The 20,065-nt window shown below is 39.8% G+C and overlaps 1 protein-coding gene across 6 annotated transcripts in view; it reads right to left on the bottom strand.

The window, feature by feature from the left end:
• AKT3 (AKT serine/threonine kinase 3) overlaps window positions 1-13,994 on the bottom strand; it is a 111,244-nt gene extending 97,250 nt beyond the window's left edge. For 2 of the 6 annotated variants that reach the window (XR_014166900.1, XM_081905830.1), the window contains exons 1-2: window positions 13,439-13,987; window positions 4,089-4,232 (exon numbers count right to left, since the gene is read on the bottom strand). Coding sequence is in view for 4 of the 6 variants with exons in the window: in XM_081905830.1 (XP_081761956.1) it covers window positions 4,089-4,134 (46 nt within the window). In the remaining 2 variants the exon portion in view is untranslated. Of the gene's footprint in view, window positions 1-4,088; window positions 4,233-13,438 lie in introns of all 6 variants that reach the window. The other 4 variants (XR_014166901.1, XM_081905831.1, XM_081905828.1 and 1 more) reach the window with 3 other exon arrangements.
• Window positions 13,995-20,065: the final 6,071 nt, after the last annotated feature.

Here is a 20,065-nt window from a genome sequence, read left to right as displayed (position 1 = left end):
TGTCACTTTTCTTTCTAAAAAACAGAAAGCACACTGGTATAATTTGCACAATAAGGGCACAATCAACTTTGTTTTTAAACCTATTTTTCCCCCATTGTTCTCTTCCATAAATTACATCACAAAGCAGCAAAAATAAATAACTGCTGTTACAGACCTTCTTAATTTAATTATATACTATAAAAATATAGCATTACTGGTCCTGAAAGACCTACATTGGCTCCCAGTATGTTTCCAAGCACAATTAAAAGTGTTGGTGCTGACCTTTAAAGCCCTAAATGGCCTCGGCCCAGTATACCTGAAGGAGCATCTCCATCCCCATCATTCTGCCCAGACACTGAGGTCCAGCGCTGAGGGCCTTTTGGCAGTTCCCTCACTGCAAGAAGTAAAGCTACAGGGAACCAGGCTGAAGGCCTTCTCAGTAGTGGCGCCCACCCTGTGGAATGCCCTCCCATCAGATGTCAAAGAGATAAACAACTACCTGACATTTAGAAGACATCTGAAGGCAGTCCTGTTTCGGGAAGTTTTTAATGTGTGACATTTTAATGCATTTTTAATCTTTGTTGGAAGCCACCTAGAGTGGCTGGGGAAACCCAGTCAGATGGGTGGGGTACAAATAATAAATTTTATTATTATTATTATTATTATTATTATTATTATTATTATTATTGTGGGGTGTTCTTTGTTAAGACACAATTTTTTTTATCTCTGTAAAAGTAAAAACTAGCATACACCTGTTTTCCTATTCCAATAAGATAACACACCAGTTAATTAAGATTTGTATACATAATAGATGTAATTGCATGGGAGATGTCCTGATAATATTTTATTATTGTATTCTGAAATTATTTACTCTTGACCCTGAAATTTAAAGACCACAAGATGCCTTGCCATTATATGATGAGATCAATCCTACACATGCTTACAAGGTATAAGCCCCATTAATTACAGTGAAATTTACTTATGAGCAGATATGCAGATGATTGTATGGTTAGAATTAAGTAATTCACAATACCAATCTACGTAAGTTCAGGGCTGCAGAAATCGCAGGTGCCTAATGCAGGCTCCCAAGGATATTATTTTTTCCAGTCTGCCACCCAAAAGCATTTGGAGGCTGACAAAATATTAGAATGTTGCAATTAATCCCACTTATTACAAATGTCATTTATTAAAAAGAATCATCAAAGGCAAGATTCTGGGACCTCTGACTGTCAAAGTTCAAGGCCTTGTACTGATACTGTGTTTTACTCCTGTTAAGTAGTAGCCTCGTGGTGACAGGTTATGAGAGGAAAGGGAAAGAGAGGATTGCTTTGAGCATTTATTGGGCAGAGTCTAGATCAGGTAAATTCATTATGATTGGTCTGGGTAACAACAAGCTCTGCTGGCTGGAGGTTCTAGTAGTCAGTTGAGATTTTTGTGAGTTGAGGAGTTGGGGAAGAAAGGAGTTTGATGAAGAAGATGTGAGGAAAAGCTGGGGAGGAAGCTAAGGCTTGGATGTATTAATGTAGGGTGTTATTAACGTATGTCTGGTGAAGATGAAAAGGGAGCTGGTGGCTGAGTTAGTCTGAGAGGATGCCCTATGTAAAGGTTTTACCAAAGTAAAGTAACACAAGCTTAGTTAAAGTGGCTAAGCAATCAGAAATACAGGCTTCCCAAACTATGGTCTGTGGATCTGTATTTAAATATCTCAGGCAGCATATACATCACATTAAATATTCATATTGATTTTTATTAGATCTTTTATTTCTTAAATTGTATAAGGAATAAAGGAAGCAATAAAATAACAATTAGAAATCATACAGCAGCCCTCAGATACCCTTCCAATCAGTTTAGCCACAATTGCAACTCACCTCCCAAACCCAATTTGTTTTCAGCATCATCCTATGCATTGAATTTGGTGGGGCTTACTTTACTCCCAGGTAAGCAGAAATCATGAATTAGAAAGTTCCCCAGAAGGGGCCCAAAATAGCAAAAACCAACATTTCCTGATCATGACATAACTGGATCCCTTCCCACCCAAACAGAGAGCAGTGCCTAACTACAAAGCCAGTCTAGAGCTTCTGATGTTTAGAACTTTTACTAAGAAAAAGAATGCATTTGCATGTCTACATGAAAGAGCATACCTGTGCCTTACTATGTAATTGAGCCTTTGTCTCTGCGCACACATGAAAGTGAGAATACATACATGCTTTCCAGAATGTGGACCACTGTCCAGTTTGAAGTTGTAACACTACCCTACCCTCAAACAAGTTTTTAAAGTAGTGGCAAGCAACAGATAAAACAAAAAACAAAGAAAGTATGTTAAAACAAAATGCACAGAACTCACCATTTTATATCAATATGTATGAATATGCATATGATGCCTTCCTGTGTTGAGTTTTTATTAAATTGAGTAATATCCAATTGTTGCATCCTGCTTGTGCAATGAACTTCTGCTTGTGGAAACGGGTTTTCTTTCTCCCTCTGCAGCCCCCCATTCCAAATTTGCTCCAGAATGTTGGGAGACACTCCAGAACCAGTGGCCTGAGGGGTGCACAGCAAGAGGATAAATTGACCCATAAATTGTTCAACTTCTAGATTCAATATAATGGATTTTAACTTTTTCAACACTTACTAAAAACAATTTAAACTCACTGAGCTACTTAAACCATTTTACCGTTAGAACATTGGTCTGAGCACAATGTTCTTTGATAGTATTTGGATAAGAGTTACGGAACACTATGTTGCTAAAGCAATGTCACACAGTGATCCAGAACAGTTTAAGATTCATATATATTTAGAAATGAGAAAGATAAAGGCTGCAATCAATGAACTCTTAGTTTGCAGTAAGTACCTTTGAACTCAGTGAGACTTCTTAGTAATTCATGTGTGTGTGATCAAAGCAATATGTTAAAACTGCCTTCAGATTAAAGTGCTGCTACTTGTACATATACACCAGGAAAAATATGCACTCGAATATAAGATACAGGCAGTTCAGGGCAGTAAAACCCATTCCTCACATTACCTATTAACACCTGTTATTAAAAGCATAAATATACTACTGTGAATGGGTCGGGTGGGAGAGCATTTCAGAACAGCTATTATCCATCAATCCCCTTAGTATATAATTTACAGAAATCAGGTAATCCTAGGAAACACTGTTCTAGATCATCTGGGCTGCTGTTGCAATTACAGTGGTTCCTCAAGTTACAGATGCTTTAGGTTACAGACTCCGCTAACCCAGAAATAGTACCTCAGGTTAATAACTTTGCTTCAGGATGAGAATAGAAATCGCGCAGGGCAGCGCAGCAGCAGAAGGACCCATTAGCTAAAGTGGTACCTCAGGTTAAGAACAGTTTCAGGTTAAGAACGGACCTCCAGAACGAATTAAGTTCTTAACCCGAGGTACCACTGTACATGTTTATTTTGCTGGGCTAAGGGAGCAGGGTTTGCATTCATAAACTGCCCATGTGCACTGGACAGCTCCTAGTCCACATGGATGATTATGGGGAACTGCCCTCTCCTCACTCACTCAGAGCAGTTGATCTACTGCTGCATTTACCAAGGGAGAAGTTAAACCACTAGTGGGACCCTGGTATGGCCTTCTGTCCTTGCACCCGCCCCCACTAACTGCAGCCTCTCCCCACTTTCTTTTAAATCACAACTCAGGTTCCCCGTTATAAACCCTGATTCATGTTATCCTCTAGTTGTCTCCTAAGGATTTTGGCCCACTTGTTTCCCTTTTCTCCTCTTTCTATCCTCCCAGCCACCTCCTCTCCACTGTCCTCTCTTCTTAGTTGCTCTTCTTCGCCCTATCTCCCTTTTTACCACCAACTGTTATTTAAATACAGCCATGCTGGTTTCCAAACCAGCTCCTTGCCAGCCACCTGATGGAGGCTGGGCCTCACCTTCAATTCCCAATTCTCTTGCAAGCCCCTAGCAGCTGCAACACAGATGCTTTGCAGCAGCTGTAGCTTGAAGCCCGGTAAAGGTGCACACATCACTGCCTCCCCACACCACAGACCAACAACTACTAAATGAAGGTGAGGAAATACAGCCACTATCCATGAACAATTCTTACAGGATAGTATATTATTTAATTCAACACTTACCCCTTTTCTGAACCCAACCTTCTTTCACAATTGTAACATCGCTCATGATAGCTCCACAATGAGCCTTCAATTCAGAGAAATATTGTTTTGCAGTATCGCTTTGAGTTTCAAGTGTCTTCTAACTTTTCCGTATCTTAAATCAACCTGTAAGTATAAAGGAAAAAAATCAACTTGATGTGTACTGTTGCTTGACACCCAATCCGCTCAAACAGCTCTTTTTCAAATGGTTACTATTTAGGAACTTTATAGGCCACCTTCCCCCTAAAACTGACTTACAAAAATTCAGATCAATAACATAAATATCATCTAAAAACAGCATCCAGGGGGAAAAATCACAGTGTTAAAAGCATAGATGAACAGAATAGCCTTTACCTGGCACCTAGAGGATAGCAATGATACTACCAGGCAAATATGCCTGGGAAAACAAAAACAGTGCTTTAGCTATGTCACTGATTTCAAAAACAAGCTCACTGCTAAACATACTTGTCAATATCCAAAAAAGTTGTTTTGCTAGATGTTGATCCTTGCTGACACAGAAAAACCAAACCATTTGTAAAAGTCAGAGTTGTGAACTTTAGCTGGCCAATCACTTAGATCAATCTGTTAATCACCCTTTGAATGATTCAAAATAGCCTTCGCCAACCTGCTGCCCTCCAGAATTTGTTGGATTACAAGTCCCATCATCCTTTACAATTGGCCATGCTGGCTGGGGCTGATAAAGTTCAAGTTAAACAATGTCTAGACAGCAGACCATGTTGGAGAAAGCTGATTGAATGGATGTCCCTAATTAACCAAGTAACAAACTTTTTTTAGGGAATTCTTTTAAATACAAACATTTACAAAACTGTGGAGAATGAAATGCCATTTTGGAAGAGCCCTTACCCCTTCTTTCCCACACCAAAGGGAATGTCCCTTCTAAGAAGGTTCACGCTCTGATACCTAAGGACATCATTTAAAAACAAAAGCAATTGCTTATTCTTATAAAAATATATCAGTGTTCGAAATTAGCTTGGCACCAGGCGCATTTTACACCTGACTATTGACCACTTGCAACCAAGTGAAGGTGCCTGGCATCTCCACCAGCTTGGGATCATTGGATCTGGACTATTTTCACACACTAATGTGACATCCTGTAGAATTCTATCAGTTAGATTTTATCTGCACAATCAGAATGAATTTCAGGAACCAAAATGCTTTTTCTGTATATCCTAAGCAGGAGCAGTGTAAAACATTATAGTTAATTGTTGCTTCTTATCTTCACTTACCCCACCCCACTGCCCCGCTCACATTTGTGAAGAATATCTCTATGATAGGAATGACCCATGTCACCATTAAGAAAAAGAGGTAGGATTGTCTTTAAAAGTGACTTTAGAGCCTTCTTGCCCAAAAATGGCAACTAGACATTCTGTTTTGGTGACTGTAATCTTGGTTTAAGGAGCCATTTGGTTAGTTTATATATCTGAGGTTCTAACACTAAGATATATACAGATCACAAATCTGCTTAATCATGTTTATTTATTTATAAGAGTTCTTGCCCACCCTTTGCCATAAAGTCCCAGGGCAGGTTATAAGAATAAAATATACAATGATAAAAACAGAAAAACTGCTACTATTATAAAAAAGTGAAACCATGCCAAATGCAACAAAACAACTTCAAAAAGAGAGGTGGATACCATAAAACAGTGACAACATTATCTCTGTCCAAGAGACACCATAGCCAGCAAACTAACCAGAGCTGGAAATAGACACTCCTGGCCACCGAGGCTACCTGAGTGATAGTGCTGGATCCAGGAGAATCACCCAGGCTGCAGACCTGCTCCTTCCAGGTGATGGCAACCTCATCCAGAATGGGCCATCTTCCCACCTCCCAAACTTGAGCACTTGGAACCCAGAACACCTGCCTTTTCAGGATTCAGCTTCAATTTACTGTCCCAAAGGCTGACTTTCACCACGTAATACGCCTAGTACTTCAATCTCCTCCAATAGAGCTGAGTGTCATCAACATATTGGCAACACCTCATTACAAAACTCCAGGTGACGGCTCTCAGCAATTTCAGGCAGGTGCTAAAACAACCTGGATAACAACACAATTCGCATGCCACTGAACAATGGCCATGAATAACTACATTCTGGAAATAGCTATTAAAGGTAGGATCAGAACCACTGAAGTATAGTGCCCCCCAACCTAGGGATGGAGGAAAAATGCAATTAAGTTTGTATTTAAAGCTACCACATATTGAACAAATGAACATTGAAACACAGCCATCCTATGAAATTCACACTTTTCTGAATTTTGTAATGCACTTCTCCAGCAATGTGTACAAAAATACATACATCCTGGCAATGTGTGCATAAAAATCCACATATTAGTGAAAATAACATATGAAACTGCAATATATTATAAAAACTGCTTTCGGGGATGAATTACACCTAGCAGGGATAATGCAAGTTTGGTATTCCTCCATACCATGTGCACAACTGAACAGATATCTGCAACTTTAGAAAAATGAATCCAGGTATCCCCTTTCTCTCTCATCTCTCTTCAGTAGAAGAATATGAAATGAGCTGTAGAAGACAATATTTGGAACAGGGATATGAATGTCTGTAGTACTGCTACCCCTTATATCACAGTGGACAACAGCAGCAATGGATGCTTTGGCGAAAATGCATAGAAATCCTTCATTTCAGTTGCTCACAGAATTTCTATAAAAATGATAGCACTACAGTTAGCAATTCTATTCCTTATTCATCAAAATGATATGTTACTGAACGGTACTTTTAAGAACATATACTCTGAAAATTCTGGTACCATGAGCTCCTAATGCAGAAGTGGGGGAGCTGTGGCCCTCCAGATGTTGCTGGACTAAAACTCTCATAATTCCTGACCTTTGGCCAGGATAACTGGGAATGATGGGAGTTGAAGTCTTGGTGTCTTAACATATGGAGATCCTCATGTTCACCACTCCACCCTAATAAAGCACTAAGAATCACATATTTTAGTATCCAAAAGCAGAAATTGGCCAGTAATTCCCAGTTTCATATTCACATGAAAGTTTGAAAACCAGATCAATTACTAAACGTAAGAGAGAACTAAAGTTTATATGTTCCTGCATATAATAAGCCTTGGCAAAATCCATACCATATAACTCCATGATGGATCATGTCAGTGGTCCATCTAGTCCAGCATCCTGTTCTCACAATGACCAACCTATGCCTATCAGCGGTATTAGAAACTCAGATATACAAGTTAGGCACCAAGTGACTCCTTAAACCAGGGTTACAGTTGCCAAAATGGAAAGCCTAGTTGCCATCTTTGAGCCAGACAGCTTTAAAGTTGTATTTTTCAATACAAATTTTTGGTTCCTGAAATTCATTCTGATTGTGCAGATAAAATCTAACTGATAGAATTCTACGGGATGTCGCATTAGTGTGTGAAAACAGTCAAGAACCAATGATCCCCAGGCATGCACTTCCTGATGATAGAGACGTCAGGTGCCAACCTGGCACCAAGGCATCTTCACTTAGTCACAAGTGGCCGATATCCAGGTGCAAAATGCACCAGGCGCCTGGCTAATTTCAAACACTGCCTATAGGAAGCCTACTAGCAGGATCTGCCCATTTGTGATTCCCAGCAACTGGGACTGAGGAATACTGCCTCTGACAGTGGAGGTGGAAGATGGTCATAGTGGCTAGCAGTCTTTAGACTTATCCCCCAATTTGTCTAATCCTTTTAAAGCCATCCAAGTTGGTAGCCACCACTGCCTCCTGTGGGAGCAAGTTCCATAGTTTAACTATGCACTGTGTGAAGAAGTACTTTCTTTTATCTGTCCTGAATCTTCCAACATTTAGCTTCATTGGAAGCTAATGAGTGTCATGAGTGAGAAAAACTTTTCTCTATCCACTTTCTCCGTGCCATGCAGAATTCTGTAAACTTCTATCATGTCACTTCTTACTCACTTTTCCTCTAAACTAAAAATTCCCAAAGACTGCAACCATTCCTCATAGGGGAGCCCTTTGATAATTTTGGTTGCTCCTTTCCACCGCTATCCTATCCTTTTTGAGCTGAGAAAACCAGAACTGTATACAGTATTTCAAATATGATCACACCATAGATTTGTATGATATTGGAAGTTTTATTTCACTTCCTTTCCTAATGACCCCTAGCGTAGTATTTACCTTTTTCACAGCTGCCACACACTGGATCAAGAACTTTATTGAGCTATCCACTACAACCCCAAGGTCTTGTTCCAGGTCTTCCACCAGTTTAGACCCCATGAACATATATGTGAAATTAAGATGTTTTTGATGTCAGTTTTTGCCCTAACATGGATCACTTTACCCTTGTTTACACTGAGTGGCATATGCCATTTTACAGCCCAGACACTCAGTTTGGATAGGTCCTTTTGGAGCTCTTCGCAATTTATTTTTGTTTCAACCACCTATACTTCCCCAAATCTGCCTAAATCTGACAAAGTATTGACAGTCTGGCCAAAATATAAAGCAATTTAGTCTCAAAATGTTAGAGAGATCAAGAAAAGAACACTATGAAATCCACAAGAACCTTTGAGTTCAAGAAGTACCTCAGAGACTTCTCAGAGAATTACATATAAGACAAACTGCTGCTTCTGGCATAAAATAGTCTTACTTAAGCTGTAGATAGGAAAATACCAGTTTGGAATCTAACTTGCTTTTTGTGAATGAAAAAGTATTCTATCAATGGAGAAGCACCTTAGGATACAGGTGGATACAGTTATGCACCACCATCTCTTTCTATATATTTCAATGTTTAATTGTTTATATTTAAATAGTTTAGTCATGTCCAATATTGCAAACATGAGCTTCTCTATTACATGAGAGATAAATATGCTTTCTTTCTCTTGTGCTAACTCAACTTTTGAGAAAATAATTATTATGAGAATTCAGTTATCTCTCAAAATTTGGATAATACAGCATTTATTTCATGGCTGTTAACTTTAAGATAAAGCTTTTTGTATTTATTCACTGAAGGCCTGAAACAGCATCTAGTCAAGTCAGTGGAAAGAATAAAACACATATATTATTAATGTCAGCTAAGGTAGATCTTTTCCTAAAGCATCAATTTCTTTCAAGATCATGGCACACAAGTAACTTTATACATGTGAGTAAAAAGCACAATAGCAATTCTACAGGATGTCTCTTAACAAGCTCCTGTACTGAGGCAGTAACTGAGCATCAACATTCAGCTTCAAAAGCCCCATAGTGGGGACTCTGCTCTAGTCCTGAAGATAGATTTCTGAACTCTCTATTAGACTTCCAAGAATGACATTTCTACTGGATTTCTAAACATAGCTCAAACCATTAGAATGTCATTATCCAAGCTGTATTCATGTGAATAAATGTGTTACTCCTATAAGGGTTCTTCAGGAGTACATGTCTAATTTCTATAGCATTTATATGATCTTCATGAACATATGGTCCCCCCACCATTTCTCATAAAGAGAATAATGTTAATGCAAGTAAAGTCACCTATTTGCATCTATTTACAGTGGTATCTCGCAAGACAAAATTAATTCGTTCTGCGAGTTTTTTCGTCTTGCGAAGCACGGATTCCCTGGGTATTAACGGTTTTAAGAAAAAGGAAACAAACTCGCAAGACGTTTTCGTCTTGCGAAGCAAGCCCATAGGGAAATTCGTCTTGCAAAGCAACTCAAAAAACGAAAAACTCTTTCGTCTTGCGAGTTTTTCGTCTTACGAGGCATTCGTCTTGCGAGGTACCACTGTACTTCAATAAACCATTTTTTTAAAGTGTCAAATGTTCAAAAATAATTCTTCATGCAGTCACCAAGTTTCAAATTCACAGCAATACTGTCTCAACGCTGTTAACTGTAAATAATAATAATGTTGAGTAAATCTTCAACTGAGTAGGTGTTTCTTCCAAGCAAATATGCATAGACTATAACTCCTGGTTACAGTTTTTGTGTGATCCCAATGATGATGAAATATATCTGTTTTAGAACATGTCAAAGACTTAGAAAATCCAACAGATTTAGGTTTTCATACATGGGGGGGGGACCCAAAGCAGTAAAAAACCTTACACTTTCTGCAAAATAGACACAATAAAAGCATGTGTTGCCATAACAGGAATCTAAACAGATTCTAATGATTACTTCCTAATTTCCTGTTAAAGATCTATCTAGATTATGAACTCACAAACATACTAAAAAACTTTTTTGTTTCATATAGAATAATCCTATCCATGTTTACCCAAAACCAAGTCCCACTGTGTTCAATTGGGTTTCCTTCTTGGTAAGTGTGCATAAAGTTATGACCTAAAGAACTTGCTCCTGTAGTATATATTTTAAACCTACACCCTTACAAACCAGTTCTAATCCCATTTACTTCGAAGTAAATCCCACTTAACATCAATAGGACATGAACTCTCAAGGCAAATAAATTTAGGATTTTAGCCTAAATGCACAACTTGTTGCTCAAGTGTATTAATGTTTTAATACTCAATGTATTTGATTTTTAATATTATATCTTGCTGTTCCCATCTTTACAGAGGCGCTCAAAGCATAAGGAATAATCTGTCAGTTAATTATGTTATAGATGAAACAACTTAATGAAGTATTCCAAGTATAATTCTGCACACAATTTAAGTTCCCATTTGTCAAGAAAGCTTTGAAAAATGTATGTCATTATTTGCATACAGGCAATATTTTCAATTTAGACAACAATATATCATATGCTAAAGCTGCAAATATATGTACATAGAATCATAGAACTGTAAAGGTGGAAGGAACCATGAGGGCAATCTAGTCCACCCCCCTGCAATGTAGGAACCTTTCACCCACTCTGGGGCTTGAACCCACAACCCTTAAATTAAGTCTCTTGCTCTACTGACAGAGCTATCTACTGGGGGAGGGACCTTCTTTGAACTCAGTGGAAATTACTTCTAAACAAACATAAATAGAATGAGTTGCTAGTTTAAAAAAAGAACAGGTAGTACTTTTAAATGGCATTGCTTACATTTAAATCAGATAAACCAAAGCAATAGGTTTTGTTTCCATGCATATTTTCTTAGGAGTAAATCCCACTGTAATCAGTGACACTTCCTTCCAAGGAAACATGCAGAATACCATACTGCCTATCTGTTTCACTGTCAGCTATTTTTGAAATTTTTGATAACAAATAGCAATAAACACAGTACACTTTAATTGTACTTTGCAATTTAGTTTTTAAAAGTTAAAATATAATAAAAGAAACAAACATTAAAACATTTCCCTTGTCATAGGAAAAGAGAAAGCTGAAATCTCTAGATAGAAAATGACTTCTTCTGTGAGTTTGTTAGCTAAATATACATATACAGAACTTCTGACAGTGGATATAATTGTGTGTACTATACTCTTCTTCTGAACCATTCATCTGGACATCCATGTTTGCCTCATCCAATCAAGGCATACATACATTATAATTAGCAGTCCAATCCAATTAAAGATATTGGGGTCAATTTAAAACTCTTCACAGGAAAACAAACAGAACCACAAACAAAATCTGCTTAATGAACACTCTTAATGATGTCAAAACAAGATAGTTTTTAAGTACTTGAGTAATAAAAATAAAATTACACATAGTGTATTAGAGCTTCCTTTTAATTTCATAGCATTTTAATGTCTGTATGTCCTAGCAAGGTTGGCAAGATACCCAACCCAATATTAGAGTTTCTCAGATGTACCCTAAAAACAGCTATCTCTAAGCTCTCTGAAGCATGATTGCAAATCAGCTACTAAAATATATTGTTTGCAAATTAAATTCAATCTTCAGATTTACTTTGTTAAAAACGATCCAGTGTGTACTAATATTACCGGTACATGTTAGATTTGCCAAATTTTGAGAATACTAGGATTACCCAACCTTCAGTACAGTAATCTACTTCACAGTTTAAAGTCCACTCTAAAAGAACTTCTTTGAATTAAGACATAGACAATAAAAAACACATCAAACTATTTCATTTATTCCCATCTGCCAGCATTATGACAGACCATCACATATAAGTTTATAAGTAATTATAATAAAACTTCAATGAAAACATGCCAAATTGTTTGAATACCATGAAAACGAAATTTTAAGTGCCCTTATATCTAAATTTCTTGTGCCACATTGTGCTTTTTAAAGTAGCGCTTTAAGTTTTGTTTACAAATAACTGATTAACTTCTAAGGATGATCCTATTTACTAACAGGCCTTTTTTTCAAACTGTAACATGTGTCACTCTATTCAATCTCCTCAGATCATGGTCTGTACAAGTAGGAGGTGGGTAAGAAGCAGTGTCTGTCGAGTAATCATGTACTGTACATCACCTCCTCTATGTGCAAAGCAGCCATCATAATGGCTGTTCCAGCAAGATTGATGCGCAGAAAGAGGTTGGTTTGTTTACTTGCAGCCACAGCTGCCAGCAGCAGCTCCAGAGCAATACACTACTATGAACAGAACAGACCATCTTCTCCTATTACTATTCTTATCACACAGAAACGTTCTAAAGAGACGAGGAAACGTTTTTTTTTACTCATTAAACTAAGGCCATTTGCTATATACATTTACCTCTGATCCACGACAAACAGAGGGCGGGGGAGGGAAATATGTGGACGTGTGAGGAGTCACAGTGACCGCGAAGGTGTGTGCGTCGTGGGGAGGAGAAGTGGATGTGGGGGCTGAATATTACCAGGAGAGACCAGGTGCGCAAGGAACGCTCTGCGCCCTCCTCCTCCTTCCCGAGCATCCCCTTCAGATGAAAAGGAAGCCACATTCCATATAAATAACTGCGCCCGTGCGTGCATGCGCGCGCGCGCCGCTGTATGTTGTGCCTCGTGGCCAAGCACACATCTCTCTCCCTTTCCTCCCCCCCCCCACCCGCGCGTCTTTAATGTTATATAACCTCTTGTGTCTCTACAGGAGCCTGTCAGGCCCCGCCAAACACACACACACAGAAACACACGAACTAGTAGTAGGGGACTTGTTATATTTTCTATGCTGTGAGTGATGGCTGGCGAAGGAGGAGCTGGGGAACTGCTGCTGCCGCCGCCGCCTCCTCCCTCTGTCAGCACAAGGATACTGACGGGGAACATCACTACTAGGCCCTAGATGTGTCGTTCCCCCTTCAGGGTGGGAAGCGGGGGGGGGCGGGGACACACCAGAAATTGGGGGCCAAGCCGCAGCCGAGGAGGCATCCCCACCCTCCGCCGCTCCTCCCGGCCGCACTTCACCTCACGTGCCCCGAGAGCAGCCAGCGCCCAGCCAGCCAGCCAGCATCCCCCGCCGCCCATCCTCTCCCTCCCGCCCGCCCGCCCGCCATCCCAGCTCCACGCTCGTTTACCTGAGGCGGAGGCGAGGGCGGCGGATGCTCGGCCGTTGGTGTGGAAGTGGCGGGAAGGCGGAGGCGGTTCCGGGCAGGGGGGCCCCCGCGCTCCCTCCTCCCTCGCCCCCCCACAGCACCGCCGGGCTCGGCCCTTCGTTTCCCCTCAGCGCTGTGGGGAAGGGTCCAGGCCCCGGCCGGCGAGGGAGACGCAGGGGCGGCGGCGGCGGCTACATAAGACAGCGGCTTCTCCTCCCCGCCCGCTATTCACGGCGGCGCCCGCCTGGGCAGCTCGGCCGCAGCATCCGCGGACGTCAGGGCGGCGGCTCCCGCTCCCGGCTCAGGGTGCCCGGAGCCGCCTGGGGCCCAGCCTTCGGTCCGGCTGCCGATACAGCCGCCGCCGCCGCCGCCGTTGTTTCGGCCGCCTCCGCCAGGCTCGTTATTGACTTTCAGGAAAACTCCCGACGTCACTGGCTCCCCCCCGAGTGTCTTCCCCTCCAAGGCGGCGGCGGCGGCGGCAGCAGCAGAGGCAGCATCGGCATCCCCCAGCTCTCGCGAGAAGCGCCGATGTGCGGAGCGGGGGGCTGCCAGACAGAGCAGGGAGGGAAAAGGCGGGGGGAGCCAGACAGAGCGGAGGGAGGGAGGGAGGCGGAGGTGAAGAGGATGAATGGGAGGGAGGGAGAGGCACGCAGGAAGGAGCCGGCGGGGCTGACCAACCGACAGGCGAGGGTGGGGGCGGGGAGGGAGGGCTGAGGTGAAAAAGAGACGGGGCGGGATAAAGGGGAGGCAGGAACCAGGCAGGCCGCCAGACGCGGGAAAGCTGAGGGAAAGGAGGATGGGCGGGAGCAAGCGAGGATGAGGGGAAAGCGGGGAGGAGCAGGAAGGCGGCGAGGGTGGCTCTGAAGGCGCCCCCACCAAGGGAAGAAGAAACCAGAGCAAGGCAGGAGCCAGAATCCTCTGTCCGGCCAGATTTTGAGCGGTGTGCCCCGTTCCCAGGCACGAGGGGGAAACAGCGCCCAGAGCATAGCTGTCAACTTTTCCCTTTTCTTGCGAGGAATCCTATTCGGAATAAGGGAATTTCCCTTAAAAAAGGGAAACTGACAGCTATGGCCCAGAGTTTGCCATCATCATGGTGCTGCTGTTGTGTCCAGACCACAATGAAAGGCGTCACATCATCATCATCATCATTATTATTATTGGCTGTGTCTTTCTTCCCTATCACAAACGTTTTCAGGGTGCAGCTTGCAACAAGAAGCACCTTGTATTTCTCCACCCACCCACCCATCCATGACAAATCCCCACTGAAGTGTTTGAAAGTTGGAGCTTCAACAGGGCGCTCTGAAGCCCTGTTTGAGAATGCATGTGCATTTGCAAACAAGTGAAATGCATATTTCTATTCCGATGTTTATCATTCTTTAAAAATAAAAATTGATTTCCCATTTTGCAGAGCAACTGCTGTCAGTGTCAAAGAGTTCTGAAGAACTTGGAAACTTGCTTGCTGTTTGTGAAAATTTTGGTTGGTTGTAAGGCATTGCCTTGCTGTGGATTTGGGTATTCCATAGCTATATTTTACACCCAAATATTGTTAGCTGGGGGAAATGAACCTTTGGTTTAACTTGGGTGGGAAGCTAGTATTCCTCCAGATACTGCTAAATTACATCTCCCATCATCCCTGACCATTGGCCATGCTGGCTGGGGCTGTTGGGTACAGCACATAGAGGGCTACAGGTTTCCCATTTGTGACATGGTAACTTGAATACTGAAATGTCACAGTGACCTTTTTAAATGCACAATCAGCACACAATTCTACATTTCAAGTTCAAACATGTACCTCAGACTGCAGTTTTCAAAGGAAAAAAATGCAGAATGCATATAGCATTGAGGCATAAAATGAATTTTTGTGTACATTCAAGGAACAATTTGTTTGATGTTATTAGCAACACTTAGTATTCTGGACCTATCAGTGTAATACACCTATAAATCTGGGTTTGTTATTATGGTGTATTGCTTTGAGAGCCGTTGTGATTGACAAATATTGGAAAAGAAATAAACTGCAATCCTATGCATATCTACTCAGAAGAACGCCCCATTAAGTTTAGTTGAACTTACTTCCACGTAAATGTAAAGGATTGCATCCTAAATAAATATTTCAATTTAAATACCACCACTTTCACACCCATTTTTAAGGGAGACAGTCAATGAGGTACAAAACACAACTCAATGTGGTATAATCCCTGAAGAAGATTGAGAGATCAGAAGGACAGTAGTTGTGTTTTCATGTTGAAACATACATACCCTGGGACCTTAGGGTGAAGGGTAGGTAATAAATCATAAAAATAATGTTATTCAGAAAATAATTATCCAGTTCAAACCGTACCCCCATTTTGAAGGGGGACACACCACTCCATATTCCAAAGAAATCTTTGAGTGGTTTACAACACAACATGATCTCTCCTATAAAGATTTTAGAGATAATTGCCACCTATAACCATTTACAAATGGAGTTGTGTATGCTCAGCCACCATACCTGTTTACAAAGGGAGGTATGTAAAATAATTTTATTATTTACAATACCCTTCAAATAATGTAGTTTGCCAGTAATTATGGTTAAGCAGCCACTTACAACTTGAACTTGTATTTAATATAGTTGTATTATCAGTGGGAATAATTAGTGCAGTCTGATCCTCTCTGCAAGTTTATTAAGAAGTAAATCTTAATGAGCTAAATGTGCCTTACTTCCAATAACTGCATAGGATTGCAGCCTTAAATTAATAATAATATAGGAAAAGCTGACTATATATTAAAACTTCCAAGAAGAGAAATGCAATGTTTTAGAACAATCCAAAGCATTGTGTGATTTTTAAAAAGTCTCTCAAGTAACAATTGGTTTTCTAAAGTTCAGAGGCCTAGGAAGCCCATATGCTAGCATGTTTATCCCTGGGGAGGTCCAGTAACTTCAGTGGGAGCATAAATTTCTCATAGATTATTATAAGAGTTGCATCACCTGATTAGTTCAAGTATTGACTGATTGATTGCATTTATTACTAAAACTTCAAAACTTACAATTAAAATTTAAGCAATGCAATAAAACAACAAAGTTTCACATTGTCTCAGTGATCCTTAAAATAGTCCAGTAAAGTGATAAGACAGCATTATGTCCACATAGGAGATGCAGGGTTAGGGCAGAGAGAGAAACAGAAGCATGGCTTGCCTGAGGTTATCTATAATAATGAAATTAGAACTGCAGTTCAGTTCTGTAGAAATACACATTTTATTTATAATTAGTAGTGACTTTTAGATGGATATTGTATAATTCTAAACAGGAAAAGAGTATTTTACAACATTACAGTGTCAATTGTTGTCTGTAAATATGGCAATATGAACCCATTTAGATTTTATTATTGCTTTTAAAATACTACACTCTAATTTCACAAGATTGTAACTTGAAGGCACGTTTAATTACTAATAAAACAAACTGTTGCTTTAAGGGAAAAAATAACACTTATCTGTTATTAATAAACAGATTTACTAGAAAAAGTGTGGGCAATTTGTATGTTTAGTATTACTTTGTTGTTGCTCTATTCCTAGAATAATCAGCATCCTGTTTTCCCAGTACTGTAGTTCTTTACTCATTTGAATGGTTTGCATTTTCAGGAAGTGTTTTGCAGAGGTACACAACTCATTTTATTGGTTGGTACTATATTTTAGTAGGAGCACTCCATACTGAACAACACAGAACTTTCAGTCTTTGCAGCACAGAACAAGTATTTTAAGAACTGAAACTACTGTTAGGAAGATGAAAACATATTAGCATAAAAGGGGAACATTTTAAATCGGTGTCAGATAAAATGAAAGAAGATTGTTTTAAAACAAATAACAAGTGGCACTACACACCCAAGAAATACCAGGTTAAGTTCTTGTTAAAGTCCTTTATGTTGCAGAGGGTGCAAACAGCTAGATTCTTATTTCCGTATGTGGTGGAAATGCAAACTTATTTGATTATTTTGGAAAAATTGTCTTTGAATAAGTTTGTTTTCTCAGGGGACAAGTCACAAGTGATACAACCTGATCCAAGGCTGCTTTTATTAAATCTGTTTATAGATTACCATAAACATTTACTGTTTAAGGATCTTCTAAGCTTCTTCATGCCCATAGCTAGAACTCTATTAACACATTATTGGAAAACCGTTTCTAACCCAACTTGCGGGATGGTGGGTTTGACTATGGTACATAGCTCTTACGAAGAAATTAATGAAGTATCTTAGAGCACTAAGGAATATGTATTCCCAACTATATGCATAGGATCACAGCCTCATCTGGCTCAATATGTTCACCCGAAGTTCAAATACACTTATTTGCTGAGTGATCCTAGTTAAAATGTGCTGTCACACAAGTTTGTAAAAGATTTCAACAAAATTAGGATTTCTGCCATCGATACTGCTACTGTAATAATTAAAGAACAAATAACTGAACTAGGAAGGTGTATGTATGAAAACTTGCTTCTTGTTTGTTCTTGCTGTTTAGTCGTTTAGTCGTGTCCAACTCTTCATGATCCCATGGACCAGAGCACGCCAGGCACTCCTGTCTTCCACTGCCTCCTGCAGTTCGGTCAAACTCATGTTAGTAGCTTCAAGAACATGGTCCTCTGTTGTCCCCTTCTTGTGCCCTCCATCTTTCCCAACATCAGGGTCTTTTCCAGGGAGTCTTCTCTTCTCATGAGGTGGCCAAAGTATTGGAGCCTCAGCTTCACGATCTGCCCTTCCAGTGAGCACTCAGGGCTGATTTCCTTAAGAATGGATAGGTTTGATCTTCTTGCAGTGCATGGGACTCTCATTCTAAGAAAATGAGGGAGGTGTTCATGGTGAGTTGCGGCACCTCTTTTTCTAAAAACAAATGATAGCACTGATAGAAAGGCACTGAATCAAATCCAGCCCAGCGCTTTTCTTTGGGTGCAAGATGCTGTCAAATATGCCACTCACTAATGGTCAAAATATATAGAAATGAAAAAAGACCTGGAGATGTACGCTACAAATTATACACAGACACATCCAGATGAGTGTCCTCTATGAATACCATCTGGCCCACTGCTTTCTTAGGGTGCAAGGCACTGTCAAATATGTCACCTTTACACCAATAATAGTCAAAATCTGTATAAATGAATATGTATCCAGTAGTGTACACCACAAATCATACACCCACACATCTGGGGCAGTGTCCTTTATGGAATGGTGCTGAATTGCACCATGCCAAAAGCTTTCATTAGGTGCAAAATACTGTCAAGTGCGTGAACATATGCTAATAATAGTCAAAATGTGTAGAAATGAGCAAGGAACTAGTGGACCTCACAAAATATATTTTGTGCCATCATATATCATTATATGAGATGGCATTGAATGTAGGTTTTTAGGAGATTGGTCAAGAAAATCAACTTTTAATCAGCTATTTATATCTCTTGATGCTATTTTTAATTATCCTTTAAATATTTACTTACATTTGTTGTTTTTAATGGTTGTTAGCTACCTGGAGGCTTTTTAAAAATGTGGCAGAATAAAAACAAGAAGTATATTTGCTGAACATTGTCAGATGAAGCGGACAGAGATAGATTACTGAGCTCCTTCATTGGTAGGAAAAAGTATTCACGACCAATCATCTTTTATAGTCAGATTTTAATAACAATAAGATTCCATCAGCAAGTTTTAAGTGGCAGGATAGATTTCATTGAAGGCTTAAGCTGCTCTGTGCTGCTTAGGCCAGTTAAGTGAGATTTATAGCAGATTTATAGTGTCACCCAGGCAACTCGTAGCCAGTAGAACGTATATAACTAGTGATATTGACACATCCATGTATATGTACAACTATCTGTATGTCTACACATACATACAGTATGTAGTAATCTGGTGCGCAATATGTGAGTTATATTTAATATTAAATCTTCTGCCAACATGCATCAGTATCCTTGGCACAAACTTTGGCATGACAGCAGAAGCTGGATCAATTATTAACCTTTTAAATATTTTTCCTCCGTAGTTTAAAATAAAGGAGTTCTCAGCAAGGAATAGGAACTTGCAACTAGTAATAAGAAGCAAACGTATTCACCCATCTCCTAGTAATGCCAAGATTTGAGTAGGGTGCTCCTGAACAGATGGTTTAACAGACTAAAGCATTAGTTTGCTGATCCTCTGTGCTTGCTAATTAATTCTTCAGTTTACTAGGATTTAAGATTATTGTTAAAAACAAGGCCCCTCTTAAAATAAATTTAGGTAAATCAAATTGTATTAGTAGAAAAAGCTTTTGTACATAACCTCTAGAAATCATACACATGATTTAAATTGTTTAATAAGTTCACAAGTTATCTTGTGTTTCATAGGTAGTAAATTCCCTAACTTTAAGTAACAAAACATACCCAAACAAAGAAAACAGAGTTTAGTAGTTGTACAGGAAAGAAAGAAAAATAGCAGCTGATTTTTGGAAATTCCCTAACTTTATCTCTCCTGCTATCCTTGCATAAAGTAGGAACTACCTACAAATGCATCAATAGAAAGAGAATTTATTGAAGCCCATGATTTCTACCTCATTTCCTATCCCAAAATTTCTTGAAAATTTTAACTTCATTTATTTATTTAAAATCACTTCTATTCCATTTTTCAT

The sequence above is a fragment of the Podarcis melisellensis genome, assembly GCF_964234715.1.
Source record: "Podarcis melisellensis genome assembly, chromosome: 3".
Lineage (NCBI taxonomy): Eukaryota > Metazoa > Chordata > Lepidosauria > Squamata > Lacertidae > Podarcis > Podarcis melisellensis.
This window is presented reverse-complemented; position numbering and strand designations above follow the sequence as displayed.